Source organism: Cupressus sempervirens, chromosome 6 (genome assembly GCF_028749045.1).
Source record: "Cupressus sempervirens isolate cs-2001-9-10 chromosome 6, ASM2874904v1, whole genome shotgun sequence".
In the NCBI taxonomy this organism is placed as follows: Eukaryota; Viridiplantae; Streptophyta; class Pinopsida; order Cupressales; family Cupressaceae; genus Cupressus; species Cupressus sempervirens.
In genome coordinates, this window is record NC_143123.1 from 73,508,542 (window position 1) to 73,524,589 (window position 16,048).

General features: G+C 30.4%; 1 protein-coding gene across 1 annotated transcript; it reads right to left on the minus strand.

Moving 5' to 3' along the window:
- Nucleotides 1–1,213: 1,213 nt before the first annotated feature.
- LOC149551214 (carotenoid cleavage dioxygenase 8 homolog B, chloroplastic-like) lies at nt 1,214–7,520 on the minus strand. Its single transcript, XM_089786791.1, has 10 exons — nt 6,815–7,520; nt 5,604–5,677; nt 5,163–5,387; nt 4,942–5,053; nt 4,664–4,795; nt 3,757–3,957; nt 3,466–3,659; nt 2,965–3,154; nt 1,562–1,664; nt 1,214–1,475 (listed from the first exon to the last, which is right to left on the minus strand). The coding sequence occupies exons 1-10, from the start codon at nt 7,127–7,129 to the stop codon at nt 1,330–1,332; spliced, it is 1,692 nt and encodes a 563-aa protein (XP_089642917.1). The 5' UTR covers nt 7,130–7,520; the 3' UTR covers nt 1,214–1,329.
- Between the last annotated feature and the right edge of the window lie 8,528 nt (nt 7,521–16,048).

Below are 16,048 nucleotides of genomic sequence, written 5' to 3' on the forward strand. Positions count from 1 at the left end.
CCCATTTAATAATGATAAAACCATGAAGATATTGAGGAAAAATTATTAGATAAATAATTAAACTATAGCCAAACATAATTAGAGAAAAAGTAGACAAAACAATAGAACATGGGCATGCTCATGTCCTACCAAAAATCAAGTATCCAATACTATATATATATATATATATATATATATATATATATATATATATATACACATACATACATATATATATATATATACATACATACATATATATATATATATACATACATACATACATATAAATAAATAAATAAATAAATATTTATATATATGTATGTATGTATATATATATATATATGTATGTATATATATATATATATATGTGTATGTATGTACATATGTACATATGTACATATGTATATATATATATATATATATATATATATACATATATATGTACATATGTACATCTATATATACACATATGTACATATGTATATAGATATGTACATATGTACATATGTATATATATATACATACATATATATATACATACATACATACATACATACATACATACATACATACATACATACATACATATATATATATATATATATATATATATATATATATATATATATATATATATATATATATATATATATATAAACTCAAAATCTAAGAAACAAGTTCACTATGATCACCATTTGATGAAACTACATTTTACATGTTAGACAAGAGTCCCCACCTCACCATATTGTTTTCATACCAATGAGACATGTCACAACTCATATAGTTGAAATTTTAACATATGAAATTAAATGTTTGAGGATGTAATACATTTTTACATGAATTGAAATGAGATGAAAAAACAAGAAAAGGAATTGATAAATAGTTTGACTATATATAATAAATCTTCGAGTTGATAGTGAATCCCATAGCTTCTAGGAATTCTGTGTAATCACTACACCTATCAGATCAAAGAGAAAAATCAATGACTATAAAATTGAGTAAGGGACTGATCCAAACAAGCATCTAATATTTAGATTAATGTTGTATTAAATTGGATACTATTGGATGATTACAATATATAATTAGTAATTCAAAAAAATAAAAACACAATTTGAGAATCAAATATATAAATAATTATTTTTAACTAATTATTATAAATATCACAAAAATATTAAAGAATGCATAAACATAACAATTTCAATTTAAACTCTATTTTAAGATACATACAATCTTTGTCAAGGAAAATTTACCATATGTTGCTTTATTTAATATATAGTAAAAAAAGTTTCATAATATTACATATTTACGTGCTTAAATGCTAACATTAGATTATGTACTTTGAATCCATTAAGGAGCAGGAACCCAACAACCATGTAATCCATAAGGTAATCCATATGGCAGCTTTGCTCGACCAATTTCAGTAAATGTTGATCCATCAAGAACAAGGGCATATCCATCCCCATTTCTATCACTTATTAACGATATTGCCACTCCTACAACAGCATGCATATCACTCAAAGTCAATAATATGTAAGAAATTATGAAACATAAATTGAAACAATGGTGGTTAGTTTCTTACCATCATCTTCTTCATCAGCCCCTGGCCGACCTACAAAGAAGGGTTCAGATGGAACTCCTCCTTCATCATACCAGTTCTTGGCTGTTTTCTCCTTTAAATCAATCTATAACAATATTCCACACAAGGTAAATATCAAACCCACATGCATTAAAATAGAGTTAATTCTATAAATAAATAAGAGTTGGGTGAAGATGAGTCTTTAGAGTTAGCTATTAAATTGATAGATTGAGGTAGTATGAGTATTCAAATTAAAAAATCAATGTTCTATATTTGTTTTAGAAATTTCATATATTAATATGAGTGATATTTATAATGATAAAAATAGAGTATTTATCTTCTCATGTTTTACATTTGTTTTTGTTGTAATATTTTTTTATGTTATAATATATTAAATGGTATAGTTCTAATTTAATTCATATTTTTGTATTATTCTAATTCGAATCACTCATTCTTAATATATATATTTTGTTTACCAGACGTGATTAGATTTATTAGAATAGACCAATTGATTTGCTTTGTAATCATGAATTAGAAAGTTTAAAATTCAAAAATTGGATTTCTAAATTTACATATCATTGACCTTTCCACTTACTATTTTGATTTGGCTTAACTCATGCTATAGTAGTTTCGTGATCGCATAATTCAATGAAACCCTTAGAGATAGTGGACATGAGAACTCCATAACCCATTAGTTTAAAGCAAAGATCACTTTTAAATTCAACCGGGTATTGTTGCATCAACATTTTATAATAAACTTGATGATCCATTAGTAGGAAGACAATAACATGGTCCAAAATATTGATGTAAAAGTATACACAATTGATCCAAAAATACATTAGAAGCTTCCTTAAAGGTGATTTTCAAAATTGTCCAACCTTACTAAAATTTAGATAAATCAAGGTAAATAGAATCCAATAATCATTTATTGACTAATTCATTTCAATAAGACAATTTCAATCCACATTCTTGTTAACTTCCATGTTGAAATTAGAGAACATAACCAACTTTCAAACTTTGAATTGCTCATGTATTCAAGCCTTAAAATTACAATACTTTGATAAATTAATTTTTAACATCCTTTATAATATATTTAGACTATAACATATCTTCATCATCAACTTTAAATTAAATAGTATATTTAATCTATTTATATATTTAGATTGTATTAATCATTATATTTTTTACTACAATCCTTCAACATATTACATCACATCCCCTTCAACTTTTTTATATCACATAACTTTCAAACGTGTTATACTTTAATAACATTTTATAAGCTTAGTATACCCTTTAATTTGTCTATGTTCAAACACAAGTCTAAATTCTTGTTCGACTTTTAATGCATTGTAGAAGACAAATTCTATAATAGAAGAAACAAACTATTTGGGATGAAGAATATTAACCTTGGTAAGGGTATTGGGAAAATTGCAAGGGCGTGCTGCTCCACAGGCATATGCATAACGATATGGCTTCCCAATGTATTTTTGATTTATACTGCACATGTCCATCCCTTTGCCATGCTCCCCTGGAGGCAATGCAGCTTCAAGTTTTCCCCATGGAGTGCCATCCAGGGGTATGGTGAAACGTCCCACTCTGTTCACATTGATTAACAATATTATATCCATTAAGATCAAGTAATAAAGATCAATAATCATATAAAAAGCAGTTATTGATATGAAAGAACTTGATGAGAATTTGTTGGTTCTAAGGTTGTGGATAGTTTTCTGTGGTCTGGGGTTCAAATTTCTTTTGGAGTTAAGAGGTGAGGCATCTTGTGGGCGGCTGATCTCACTTATAGAGAACTAGTCTCACCCTAGTTCACATCGCCAACTGATCATTGCTGAGCTAGAACACTGGAACGCGGCATATTTAAAAAAAGTTGAAAAATTTATTATGGTAGGTACCTGGCATCTGGAAGAACATCCTCTCCAGAGAAGGATCTTAATTCTTGCAGTCTCAATTTATCAAGGATGGTGGTATCTGCATTATGTTCACAACAATCTGCTATCACTGCCACCACCTTCCCATTCTCATCTTTCTCCTCATAAGCATTTATGAAGTGGAATGTCACAAATAATGGCACCTCAACTGATGCTACCTGCCAAACATTTTCCATGTTTGAAATACATTACATTAACTAATAACAAGGAATCAATCATGGATTCAATCATAGATTCAGATATATAACAAAGTACCGTTTCCCCTGTATGTCTTGACACAACGTGCATGAAGGCCCTTGAATCAGGGTGCCATTTGAACTTGTATAGAGGAGTAGGCTCAGCTCTTAACAGATTCTCAGCACAGTACCTCAATGGCATTTCAGGAACTATCACATAGTTATCTGTTACAGGAAAAGAATGTACCCAACCAGGTGCAGGGCCACATCTACAATCCACCTGAATCAATGCCATACTAAATTTGGTTAGATACAATTTAGATTATATTCTTGCTATTTCTAAACAAAAGTCTATATATTGCTTAAAAACAAAGTGAGTTCGAAGATTTAAATGCATGTTAGATTGCGATATGCTATCAGAGTTCAAATGTGTAGTTTTTAGTAAAATTTGTTGATTCATATTTCATGAATATTATTTTATACAAACCCATCTCTCGCAAGTAGTAGTTCACATGAACCTATGTCTCATTAATTACGGTTCACACGTGAACATGCACCTATTGTGACTAGTAAACATCTCTCATCAGCACTGACTATACTGATTTACATGAATTTATCTTATATGAAAATAAATAGTCCAATTGTGCAGTTTTTAGTCAAACTCTTGATTCATATTGTACCAATATTGCTTCAGACAGATCTATCTCTCATAAGTAATATTTCACATGAACCCATATCTCATTAGTTGTCATTCTCATAAGCACATACCTATTTTTACTAGCAACCATCTCTCATTAGCACTGATTAACATTAAACCCATTTCTGATCACTATTAGTTTACATGAACTTATCTTATATGAAAATAAAAAGTCCATTTAGTACTCAGTATATCTAAAATGATGCTCCGAGGATAATATTAGTGAAAATTTAACAACTATACTAAAATTTCGATTCAAAATATGAAATATATGGAAAAGTTTCCCTACTCTTCCAATCAAAGTTCGCTCGTTGGATCCAGGTAGCATCCGGACAACATCATAACCAGGCTTGATGAGATCTGGGAGTAATGTAATGAATTCTGTATCGAACACAATAGGATGTGCTGAATGGATCAGCCCCTGATAAAAGACCACAATTTTTTTTGTCATATTCAAGATCATAATTCACTTGTTTCTTTGAACCAAAGTTATGTATGACAAAAAAGAAGAAGATCATGATAGTTGTAGATTTCAAATAAATTTGATATGTGGGGCGGTAAAATTACTCCAAGATTGTCCGTGTATTCAAACTTGCCCATGGTTTCCAATGTGGCAGGATTGATTTGAATAGATCCTTTCATTGTTTCAGTCAAGCAAACAACTCTCCCATCACCTAACCTGTCAAATCCACATGATTGAACATATGCTGAATGTAAATAAAATTATGGGTGTTAATTTTTTTCCCCTTACCATCAAAATTGAATAAAATCAAGAAGAAGGAATTGACCTTATGACTCCTGTGTTGGCATTGTCTGTTAATGAAGCACCAGAGAAGAGTCCTGCAATGTCCCCAACATATTCAAAGAAGTTTTCTGATTTTGGAACTTCAGAAAATTCACGATAACAGATTTTGTTGTTCTTTTTAGCAGCCTTGTAAGCCTCAGAATCTAACTGTGCATGTCCTGCAATTAATCTCCCATTCTCAAAGTGAAGACGGACCAGAGTAGAATATCTGCAATGAATAAACATACAACCATCAGAATATAGATATTTCTTTGAGAACAATCTGAAAAGCAGTTAAAATTTGGGGGAATGAACATCTCCTAGTTCTTGACTCTTAATTGAAGAAGTTTCCATAAGATTTGTGCTTCCACATCGAATAGCTAAAATTAATTTTGTACAAAACCTCTATAAAAAAGATGAAAAATTAAATAGAATGAATATATACCCATCGAAAAGGTGCCTGAAATTGTAGTCACCTACATGAAACTTTCCTGGTCCATTTCTCAGGTAGGTACCATTCTGTGAACATAAATAAAACAATCTTTAGGAGATTACCTCAACAATTGTTTGCAATTTACATGCTTTTGAATTCAATCTGAAATATTTGAGATGGAATGAAGCGATTAAGGAATGGAATAGACAGAAACAGAGGCATAGACAAGGTCAAACTTCCATGAAAAAAATAAGCTGTTCAAAGGCAAAAGAAGCATAAATTATTTAGCATTGCTTAATAGAAATAACAGCTACCATACCAAAAAAAGAAATTAGGATATACTGAAACTCCCAAAACAGGTGAATATGAGTAAAATACATAATTTGACTTTGGGTGTATTATGTTCCTTGAGAATAGACAACTATATTAGCTTCTGTCCTTCCTCCATGACTAACCAGTAATTCAGAGATACCATAACTCTGTAATGATGGAATAGAAATGCCCAACTGAGACGAAGAGCCAAGGGTTAGGGTTTTAATCATTCCTAATAGATCTATAAAATAAAATCTACCTGCAATGCCTAGATGATTTGGTAATTTCATCTAAATGGACCCAAAATCAAAAACTCAAAAAGGATAATAGTAAACAAGTGAGATTCGCTAACTCAATAAAAAAGATCCAAGAAGATGAAAGATGCAAAAAAATTAGATTCTCTGTAACAAGAGGAGAAATTGAGAACCATAATTAAAGATAAATAGAAGGCTGTGACAAAAATTCACAATCCTTAAAAAGTTTCAGCAATTTTTCAAGCTTTGAAATGATTATGTTAGATAAGTAGGAGATGTTTTCACAGTCAATCAAATCATGATATTACTATCAGGATTCAATTATATAATTTTTGAGTCAAATTTATTAACTCATCCTTCATGATTAGTAGTTTCCAAGAATTCATCTTTCATAAGAATGAATAATACAGTGATCATTCTTTGCACCTATGTGATTATCACAGAGGTTACTACTCCAACTTACTTAAGCTCACTCTACCATAGAATTTCTCCAAGATCAAGCCCATATAACTTACCATCCTATTTACAAACCCTACATCAAATATATACTCTGTTTGCAACAAATCACAATTGAACACACAAATCATATATGATCTATATATATCAAGAAAAATGTTGGAAAAAGAAAAACAAAACAAAGGTAATGACTATATTGACCAGCCATTTTGGTATGTATCCCTCCACTTCAACTTCACCCTCCCAGCGCTCCCTCGCCACACTTTGCCATGCCACAAGTTTAGACTTTTGGGTGGAGCCTCCCTTGGTTATATCTTTCTCATCTCCCATTCTCTCAGTACTGGTCATCACAGCTTGAACTTTGCCTTTACTTCTCAATCCATTATACATAGATGGAACCCAATGCAAAGATTTAGAACATGATGATTTCCTTGATCCCTTTCTAAGGATCTTTTGGTCATTTGACATATATTTTGAGCTCTGAAAGGCCACAATGTCAGACTGTAGTAAAGCCATCTCAAGAGATTTTTCCACTACAGGAGATCAAAAGAAGACTACAAGTAGTGAAATATGCATAAGATCCTTGGACTATATAGTGCGTTTCACTAAGAAGGCGACAATTGGCCTTGTTGACGAAGTGAGGGAATATAAATCAATATATTCGACAGCAGGCTTTATTTTGTCGGTCACATACGCTGTGTTTTCTTATGGTCATGCCACCATCACTAATTCGCTCCTTTCGGTTTATAAATTCCACTGTAAAGCCTACTGTCATTGAAGAAAAATAACGAAGAATCTTAGAAAATCATCTTCCCAAGTCCTTTTCTCCGGCAGATACTGGTTTGGGACCAAAGAAGATCTTGTTGCTTAGTTATTTTTTTATTTTTCAAAACATGTTTTAGGTCAAACTTTTAAAATTATATAGTTATTCAATTTGGAAATAATTAAGTTATTCAATTTAGAAGTACAAATTTTGATGTTGGCTCTTTTGACAGAGAGTGAAGGATCGAAGAGACATATTCTCCATTCCTTAAGACAAAGTAACTTTAAATTATTATATAATTTCCTTGTTTACAGCGATTCACAAATGAAAAATGAATTACTATCTGTCTTATAGAAATCTTAGACACATCCAAATATTCAATACAACTTCTTAGGAAATCTATATTTATAATATTTATTTATTTCATATCTAAACCACAGACAGCAGCAATTCTTTTCATGGTATTAGAAAAAACTAAAATTCAATATAATTTATAAAAACTCTCTGATGAAATTATTATCATAGAAGCCATAGCCAAAAACAAAAGGAGCATCTGAAACAAATTATTATCATAGAAGCCATCGCCAAAAACAAAAGGAGCATCTGAAACAAACTCAAACCCAAATGCTATAATGTACAGTTCACAGCTAGTGAACGTTGGGTAATACAAGAATCAAAATCTTGCTACAGTCCAAATGCACATTGTTTTCTATAAAATATTTATACAAGCATAATGACCAACATAACGCCTGATTGAAAATTCTTTAGATTTTTCTTAAAGAAATGGAACTGAAGACACATGGTGAATAGAACAGAAAGAATAATGGATCAGTTTCATATTGATAAGAGTGAGGTGGTGCATTGGAAGTATACGCTATTGCCTATGTGCATGGCTTTCCAATTTTGAATACGAAGTAGTTAAATAAGGGCAACAAGAGAACTTGTCCGGCCAATAATAGCCTAAGCATTTCTTGGATTTGTGGGAATATATGGAGCCCAATGCTCTAGGTCATTCTTTTATTTTTTTTGTGGGTTTTTAAATCCATGATTCACATAGCCATCCATTATTTTTTATTTAGAAGAAAAGCAGCTCCAACCACCACAGTCCTAGATAGTTGACGCTTTATCCCCTAGCCTTGGCTGGAATTATATATATATATATATATAAAATTGCATTACATTATTTTTAAATGATTTTTTTAAAGATGATAATACAAAATTTTAAAGGTCAAACAGCAGTTCCAACCACTCCAGTCCTAGATTGTTGACGCTTTATCTCCTAGCCTTGGCTAGAATAATATAATATTTTTTATTGCATTACATTATTTTTAAATGATTTTCTTTGTTTATTCTTTCATTAACATAAAAAGATGATAGTACAAAATTTTAAAGGCCAAACTCATATAATGTTAAGAAGCTAGTGTGAGCTTAATATAAGAAAGATTCTAATCATAAGACCAACCATAGACAATTCTAAGGACATTATCATCAATGAACTCTCAATTAGTGAGAGTTCCTTCTTCTTTAGGAGTATCTTTGGCTAAGTTTGGATCAAGATGGTTAGCCTCAAGCAAGAAATATTGTTAGAGCCAAGCCACCTAGTAGCTCCTCAATGAAAAGAGGCAAATGGTTATCGAGAAGATCACGACTAACCTTTATAGGCTGCACTGACTATCTCTCAAACCTTAATTTTTTGAGCCATAGGAATGTGATCCTCTGTCATGTCTAGTAATTATCCATCAATTCCTCAATCTATGGACAATTTCAAGTGCATCTCTTCAAGCCTGAACTAGACTATGCACATGAATATTAAAATATATCATAGATTAAGTGTTCATAGAAAGGCCTCACAATGTAGAGAAACTATAAAAATAAAAAAATTTCTACCTTTCCAAAGAATGGAGAGAACTCTTTCTTGAAAGTATGTCAAATCTAGGTATATTTGAAAAAGAAATGATGGCGTCTCTTGGTAAAACCACATGGAAGGAAGACACAACATACCAAAATGGATTTTGATGAAGGTACACTCTGATACCACTGATGATGGGCCACACCACCCTAACCAAATCACAACCAAGAAATGCCACAATATGAAGACAAGAGATGACAAAATGCTTAAAATTATCTCAACTTGTGCTCACAAGCCACCAAGCAACCTCCTTGTTTCTAAACTACAGCCACTAGCTCTTCTCCAACTTTATCCAAGATCCAAGTGTAAACTGCCTCACATTCGGCGCTTTGTCTAAACACTCACAAGTCCATCACAATCCTACTGTAAACTGCCTCACATTCGGCACTCTGTCCACAGACTCAGGAAAAATCACTCTTCACTTTCTCCTTCTCTTTCACACCTTGAAGCCTTCACACCTTCCAAAGCTTCTCCTTCTCGAACTTCTCCTTCTCAAGCTTTTCACTTTCTTCTCGAGCTTCTACTCCTCGAGCTTTCACTTCTCAAGCTTCCACTTCTCAAGCTTCTCCTTGAGCTTTCACTTCTCAAGCTTCTCCTTGAGCTTGATTAAAAATGCTCATATGCCTTGCTTAAATAGGCACTTACCACCCCATGCATGACTTATCCACAACCTTCTAGAATTCCTCCACAACCTTCTACAACTTCCATAACCTTCTACAATATCCACAACTTTCTACAATATTCATTATTCTAGAATTCTTCCCACACACCTCGATAAATGGAATTACAACCATTTATTTTTTTTATTTTTTCTATTATGCCACCTATGCACCTTGAAAATAGAAATCCCCTTTTCCTTTCTTTTCTCATTTTTTCCTCTTTTTTATTTTTTTATTATTTCTCCTCTAATTTTCGTCACTTACTCTCTCCTCTAGTTTTTTTTTTTTTTTTTTTCACTAATTATTATTATTTTTCAATAATTTTCCCATGCAAGATGCTCCTGCATCAGATTTAAAAGCATGCATTCAAAACCAAGCTTCTTGAGCTCTAGAAAAAATCAGAAGAGGTGCTTGAGATTCTTAAATCACCCACAAAGTGAACAATGAGGATTAAGAACTTCTATTTGACTACTTGATAGGTCGCAATGATTTATTTGAGGATTCCTATTTGCAAGTTTAGGAAACTTAATTGATGGTATCTTCTTTGCAAGTTTAGGAAACATAATTGATGGTATCTTCTTATCTTTGATGATGATGATCCTTCTTTAGTTGTGGTGAGGGAATGCTCCAACCCCCTTCTTCATTCTCCACATATCATTTTTTCAAGCTTGATGAAGTATGGATATTTTATACCAACAAGAGGAGGTCTCTTTATCTTCATAGGAGATACCCGAGTCTTTAGATAATGTTCTACATTTATATTCACTAGATCTTGGATCAAGTCTTTTTAGTAGCATAACCTAGTAGACCTGATTTGGAGGGGGAAACTACCTTTTCATTCACTAATTATCATTATTTTTTTAATAAATTAATAAATATTAAATAAAATTATTAATAAATAATAATTTAAATCAATAAATATTAATTAAAAAGTATTAATAACTCATTAATAAATAATTTTATAAATTAATAAACATTATTAAAAAAACTTAATATTAACTAATAACATAAATTAATTACAAATTTTTAAAAAAAATTAAAATATTTAATATATACTCACATAACAAAGTGAGCCCACACAATTTAATTATCCCAGTTGCATTCAAAGCAACACTTACCGTGGCCGCCTACAGACGTAGGCCTGCGAGAGCACTGCTGTCATAGTGTCTATGGCAGCAGTGGCTGCTAGCACTCATGCCATAGAGGGGTGGGGGTACAGGGTTATTCCCTCCCCTCACCACCTTATAATATTAATTTTTAAAAAAAAATTCTTTTCAAAAATTTCTTTCGTTATATATATATATATATATAATTTTAAAATTTGTTTCTTAACAAATTAGTTTTTATAAAAATTATATATATATATATATATATATATATATATATATATATATATATATATATATATATATATATATATAAAATGAAAATAAACTCCCTTCTTCCTAACATATATATAAATTTTATTATTATCATTTTTTTTATAAACATTTACAAATATAATCTGATAGAGAAAATATTATTAACCATTCAAATTTCCAACCTAAAATTTCTATTTTAATTCAAACCCAAATCCTAATTTAATTTTCAAATTTTGATTTTTACTAAGGGAGGATTGCAATGATATTTTAATCTCCCATAACTAGATGAAAATAACATGCATGCTCGAATTTCAAATTACAAGATTGAAAGATTCGTCACAGAGAATTATTTAGATAACCATTAACAGACACAATGAAGACAAGAAAGAGAAAGAGCGTATTAAAATATGCAAAAATCAAAAGCATCTACCTGAAAACTGATGCTAATCGCTATGCCCCATAAAACTGTAGAGAAAATTCCTCCTCTCAAAACCTTCTCCTTTTCGAAAATTTCTTCCTCCTCCAAAATCTGCGGTCCTTCAAAAATGAACCCTCAATTGGTGATAAGGAGTTCTCTCCTCAAATTGGGGCACTAATTGTGCATTCACCCGAGAGGACTCCTTGCTCACCAAACTCAACTCCAAATTAACTTTTCTTTATCTTTTCTCTTATCTTTTCCATGCATGTTAATTGCATTATAAATTAACTTTATTTAATTTTCACTTGACTTATTTATAAATTAATTTATTAAATTTCAACTCATGCACACTTTATGCAATTAGAATATCTTTATTAAATTCACTTATTTTTATCTTTTAATTTAATTTCTTATATTTTTAATTTCATGCATGTATCATGCGAACTTAAAACTTTTAATAAATTACTTTCTTTTCACTTTTTAATTTATTTTCAAAACTTAATTGATAAAATATTTATTAACTTAAATAATAATATTATTTAGCATTTATTTAAAAATGAACTCTAAATATATTATTATTAAATTAAATAAATATTATCATGTTTTAAAATTATTCTTATAACTTTTATCTTCAAATTTAATTCTTTTTATTTAATTAATTTTCCAATTAATTAAATATTAAAATATCATAATAATTTTCCATTAAATTAAATCATTAATTTAATCTTTTAATTAGACTTAATTAATAGAAAATTTACCAAAGAATCATAAAACAACATATGAAAACCCATCAAAGAAAAACACATACAAGATCAAACAAAAGGGTTATAATCACAAATTAACATCATCTGATGCATTCAGAGGGTACACAACTCAGATACTTGTCCTAATTTTCTAAGACAAATGGCTTAAAGGTTTAGGATTTGGACTTAAGAATTTATCTCCCCTCTCTTACCATTGAGATAATGTGATAGGGTACGCTCATCCTTACAATTCAGAGAAGTCGATACTCAGTACCTGCAACTTGTATAAAATCCACGCATGTACAAATACAATATTCTAAGCTAAATAGGCAATGACAGGAAGTGATGCATCATATAGATCTCGACTAGCAGGTGACTACGACTCCCTTCCTTAACCACATCAGAAATGCCATACATAACGAAAACAAACACACACACCGTAAACATGTAGTATGAGGTAAGTATCCATAAGAAAACACATATAATCCATCTAACTAATCATCATCAATAACTAAAATCACTTAATAATCATCATGCATACATGAAATATAGAGTACCAAGTAATCTCATCATATAATAAACTGAATCTAAAACAATATTTGATAAACTCAAAACAATACTACTAATCATCAAACATAAAATTGGCCTAAAAGAGTTTGGCAATGATAGCAAAAATGTAACTTAGGGGCAGGCACTACATATCTAATTTCCAATTTAGTTTACCAATACTTGGAAACTAGTTTGGTACATAGAAAAAGATATACACAAGCAATGCTTCAAATTTCATTTCTTGTTTATTGTTTTAACTTAGGTTCATCATCAATTGATTTGTTGTCATTTCTACTAGATCACACCTATTTTCCTCTATGATAATTTCATGTACAATCTATAATGCTCCTCCCAATATGTTGTCTAATTGTCTTTCTTGATAAATTTTGTAACCAATAACCATTGAGGATAATTTTACTTCCTTGTATAGAATGTTTCTCATAGTAAATATTTTTTGATCTCCCTTGTACTTCATCAATCCTTCAATTTCTATTTCAGGTTCTAGTTTACTTGTACATTTTATTCCTATAACCAATAGTCCATTAATTGTGTGAATAATTTATTTTATAATTTCAATTTTATTTTCTCCTTCCAACCATACACAGTTTCCTTGTATTCGACTTAGCATGTACTTGATCCATTCCTCTTGAAAGTTATTTAGTAGCTACATGATGTGTGTCAAACCTTTTGTTTCGAGATGTCAAAAATATTCTTTCAACATTATGTTTTTTATTGCATAATTCCTTGTAAGCTTCATTAAAATATATATTTCCAATCTCAGTTTGTTTGCATTGAATGTATATCCTAACATCTCTGATCAGTAAAACATGAGATGGTATCTAAGATAGTGCTCCAACTTTATTTACTTATGTAGCTCTCAAAGATTGTAACTAACATTCAAGTTTTGTTTCATGTGACTTCTTAATCAATACAGGTGCATTCACACTTGCAACCATAGTAATTCCTAACTTTTTCTCACAATTTTTTTGTTTACACATTTTGTTAAGCTAGGGTTAGTAGATTTTATTGATCTAATATCATCAAGCTCTTTCTATTAATTTCTTACTATAAATGCTCACTCGATCTTTTTTTCTCACATTAGCTCTTAGAAATAATGTAATAATGATGAACTAGACATTCTTATATATAGTATTAAAGTGTTTAATGGCTCTTAGTACAAATTATTAAATGCTATAGTCAATAGGATTCTTCTTAACCAATATTAGCTCAATCACTAATAATGCTCTTCATTATGATAGATCACTTCTTTACTTGATAGAATAGGATGCATTCTTTCTATGATTTCACAATAGGAAAATTTATTCTACTTCTTGTTCTACATTGTTTTAAGTTTATCAATGCATATAATTATGCTACTAGATGTTACAACTCTTAATGATATAAGGGATTGATTAATAATTTTAATGAAATTCTAAGTCCCCAAGCATTTACTTACTTACATAGTTGGTGGATGAATTTCCTACCCTTTTTGATACATCATCTTCCATTGATGTTGCATAATCATCCTTCTTTAGCCATATCTTCCTCATTTCTTCTCTAACTTATTCTTGATTTATTATTCCTTTTCCTTTGGTGTCCTTATTCGTAGAGAATCAATATTTGCAATTGTATGCTGCATGACCATATTTCTAACAAATGTAACATGATAACCCCATTGCTTTATAGGGTTCAAAGATTCTTTCATTATTTCCCATTTTGCATTCTAATATCAGCTAGCCTTTTTTTTATACATTTGAAACACATAATAGGATTGTTAGCTTCCCTTCTCATGTAGTTCATCATTTTCTTAAGCTTCATTGTAGGTGGTATTTTGGTTCTACCTTCCTCAACTTTATGTCCATTGGGATTTCATTTGTAACAATATCCAGTAAAGCTTTTCACAGATGTCATATTGATTGATCTAGATCTACACTAATGGGATTTATGATCAAACTTATTGCATTTGTAATAGTAGCCATTAAAAGATGTTTAATATGTTCACTTGTTTTCTTATACAAACATATGTAGTATGACCAATTTTTCCACAATTGTACCAAGTAGTCTTGTAGGGATTCTTACCTTTATCAGATTCCTCATGGGTCTTCACTTGTGGCTCAATTTTGGATTTTGACAATTCGCCAATTTCCAATTTCCAATTTACTAATTTTGGCTTATCCCACTCCACTAGTGTCACTAGGTTTCCTCTAACTTTTTAGTTTCGCATCAATCTTCTAGATGATTTTTTTGAATTTTCTACTCTTTAATTAATTTCATTTTCCACTTTCAAATTGTTCTCAAGTTCTTCATTCTCTTTCTTTAGTCTTTGATTTTTTGCTTCCAGTTATAGGTTCTATCACCTATAACTTCTAACATTTAATTTAATGCTTGGATCTCTTTTCTTTGTTTCATCAAGAGTGAATCTTTTTCTATAATTATTTTTTCAACATCTCTCTCCTCAAATTCAAGGATTTCTTTAGCACTTTTGACAAATCTCATCCTTTTCAATACTTTTGTCATTCTTAGGGATTGACCTTCCTGCTCTTTTTGTAGTTGACCAATCTCTTCACGTAGTTCATTTTTTTTTTGTCTCAATAGATATATGATAGCAACATCAACTTACTTAGAACTGATACTTCCTTTAGACCGTTGCTCAAGATCATCAACACTTATGAGTAACTTTTTTGATAATTCCTTCCTTTTGGTGAATGAAGTTTTCATTTTATTTTATAGATCTTGTATCTAGGCATTAGCATGCTCTACGACTTCTTCTAGTTTTTTCTAGTACTTGTAACTTTCCACTATCCTAGATCTACTATCAAGATGTTAAAGTTCCCTCTTGAGAACTACCATTATAATACCATTTATTGGAAAGATTCTCTTGTTAGGTACTAGGGGGTGGGGTGTGAATCAATACTTAAAAAATTTCATTCAATTTAACCTTTTGAACTATAAACTAATAAACTATAAATTACTTTTACCGATATCTATTGTGTTATTGATTGGTTCAATGATATGGAAAAAATTATTTCTTAT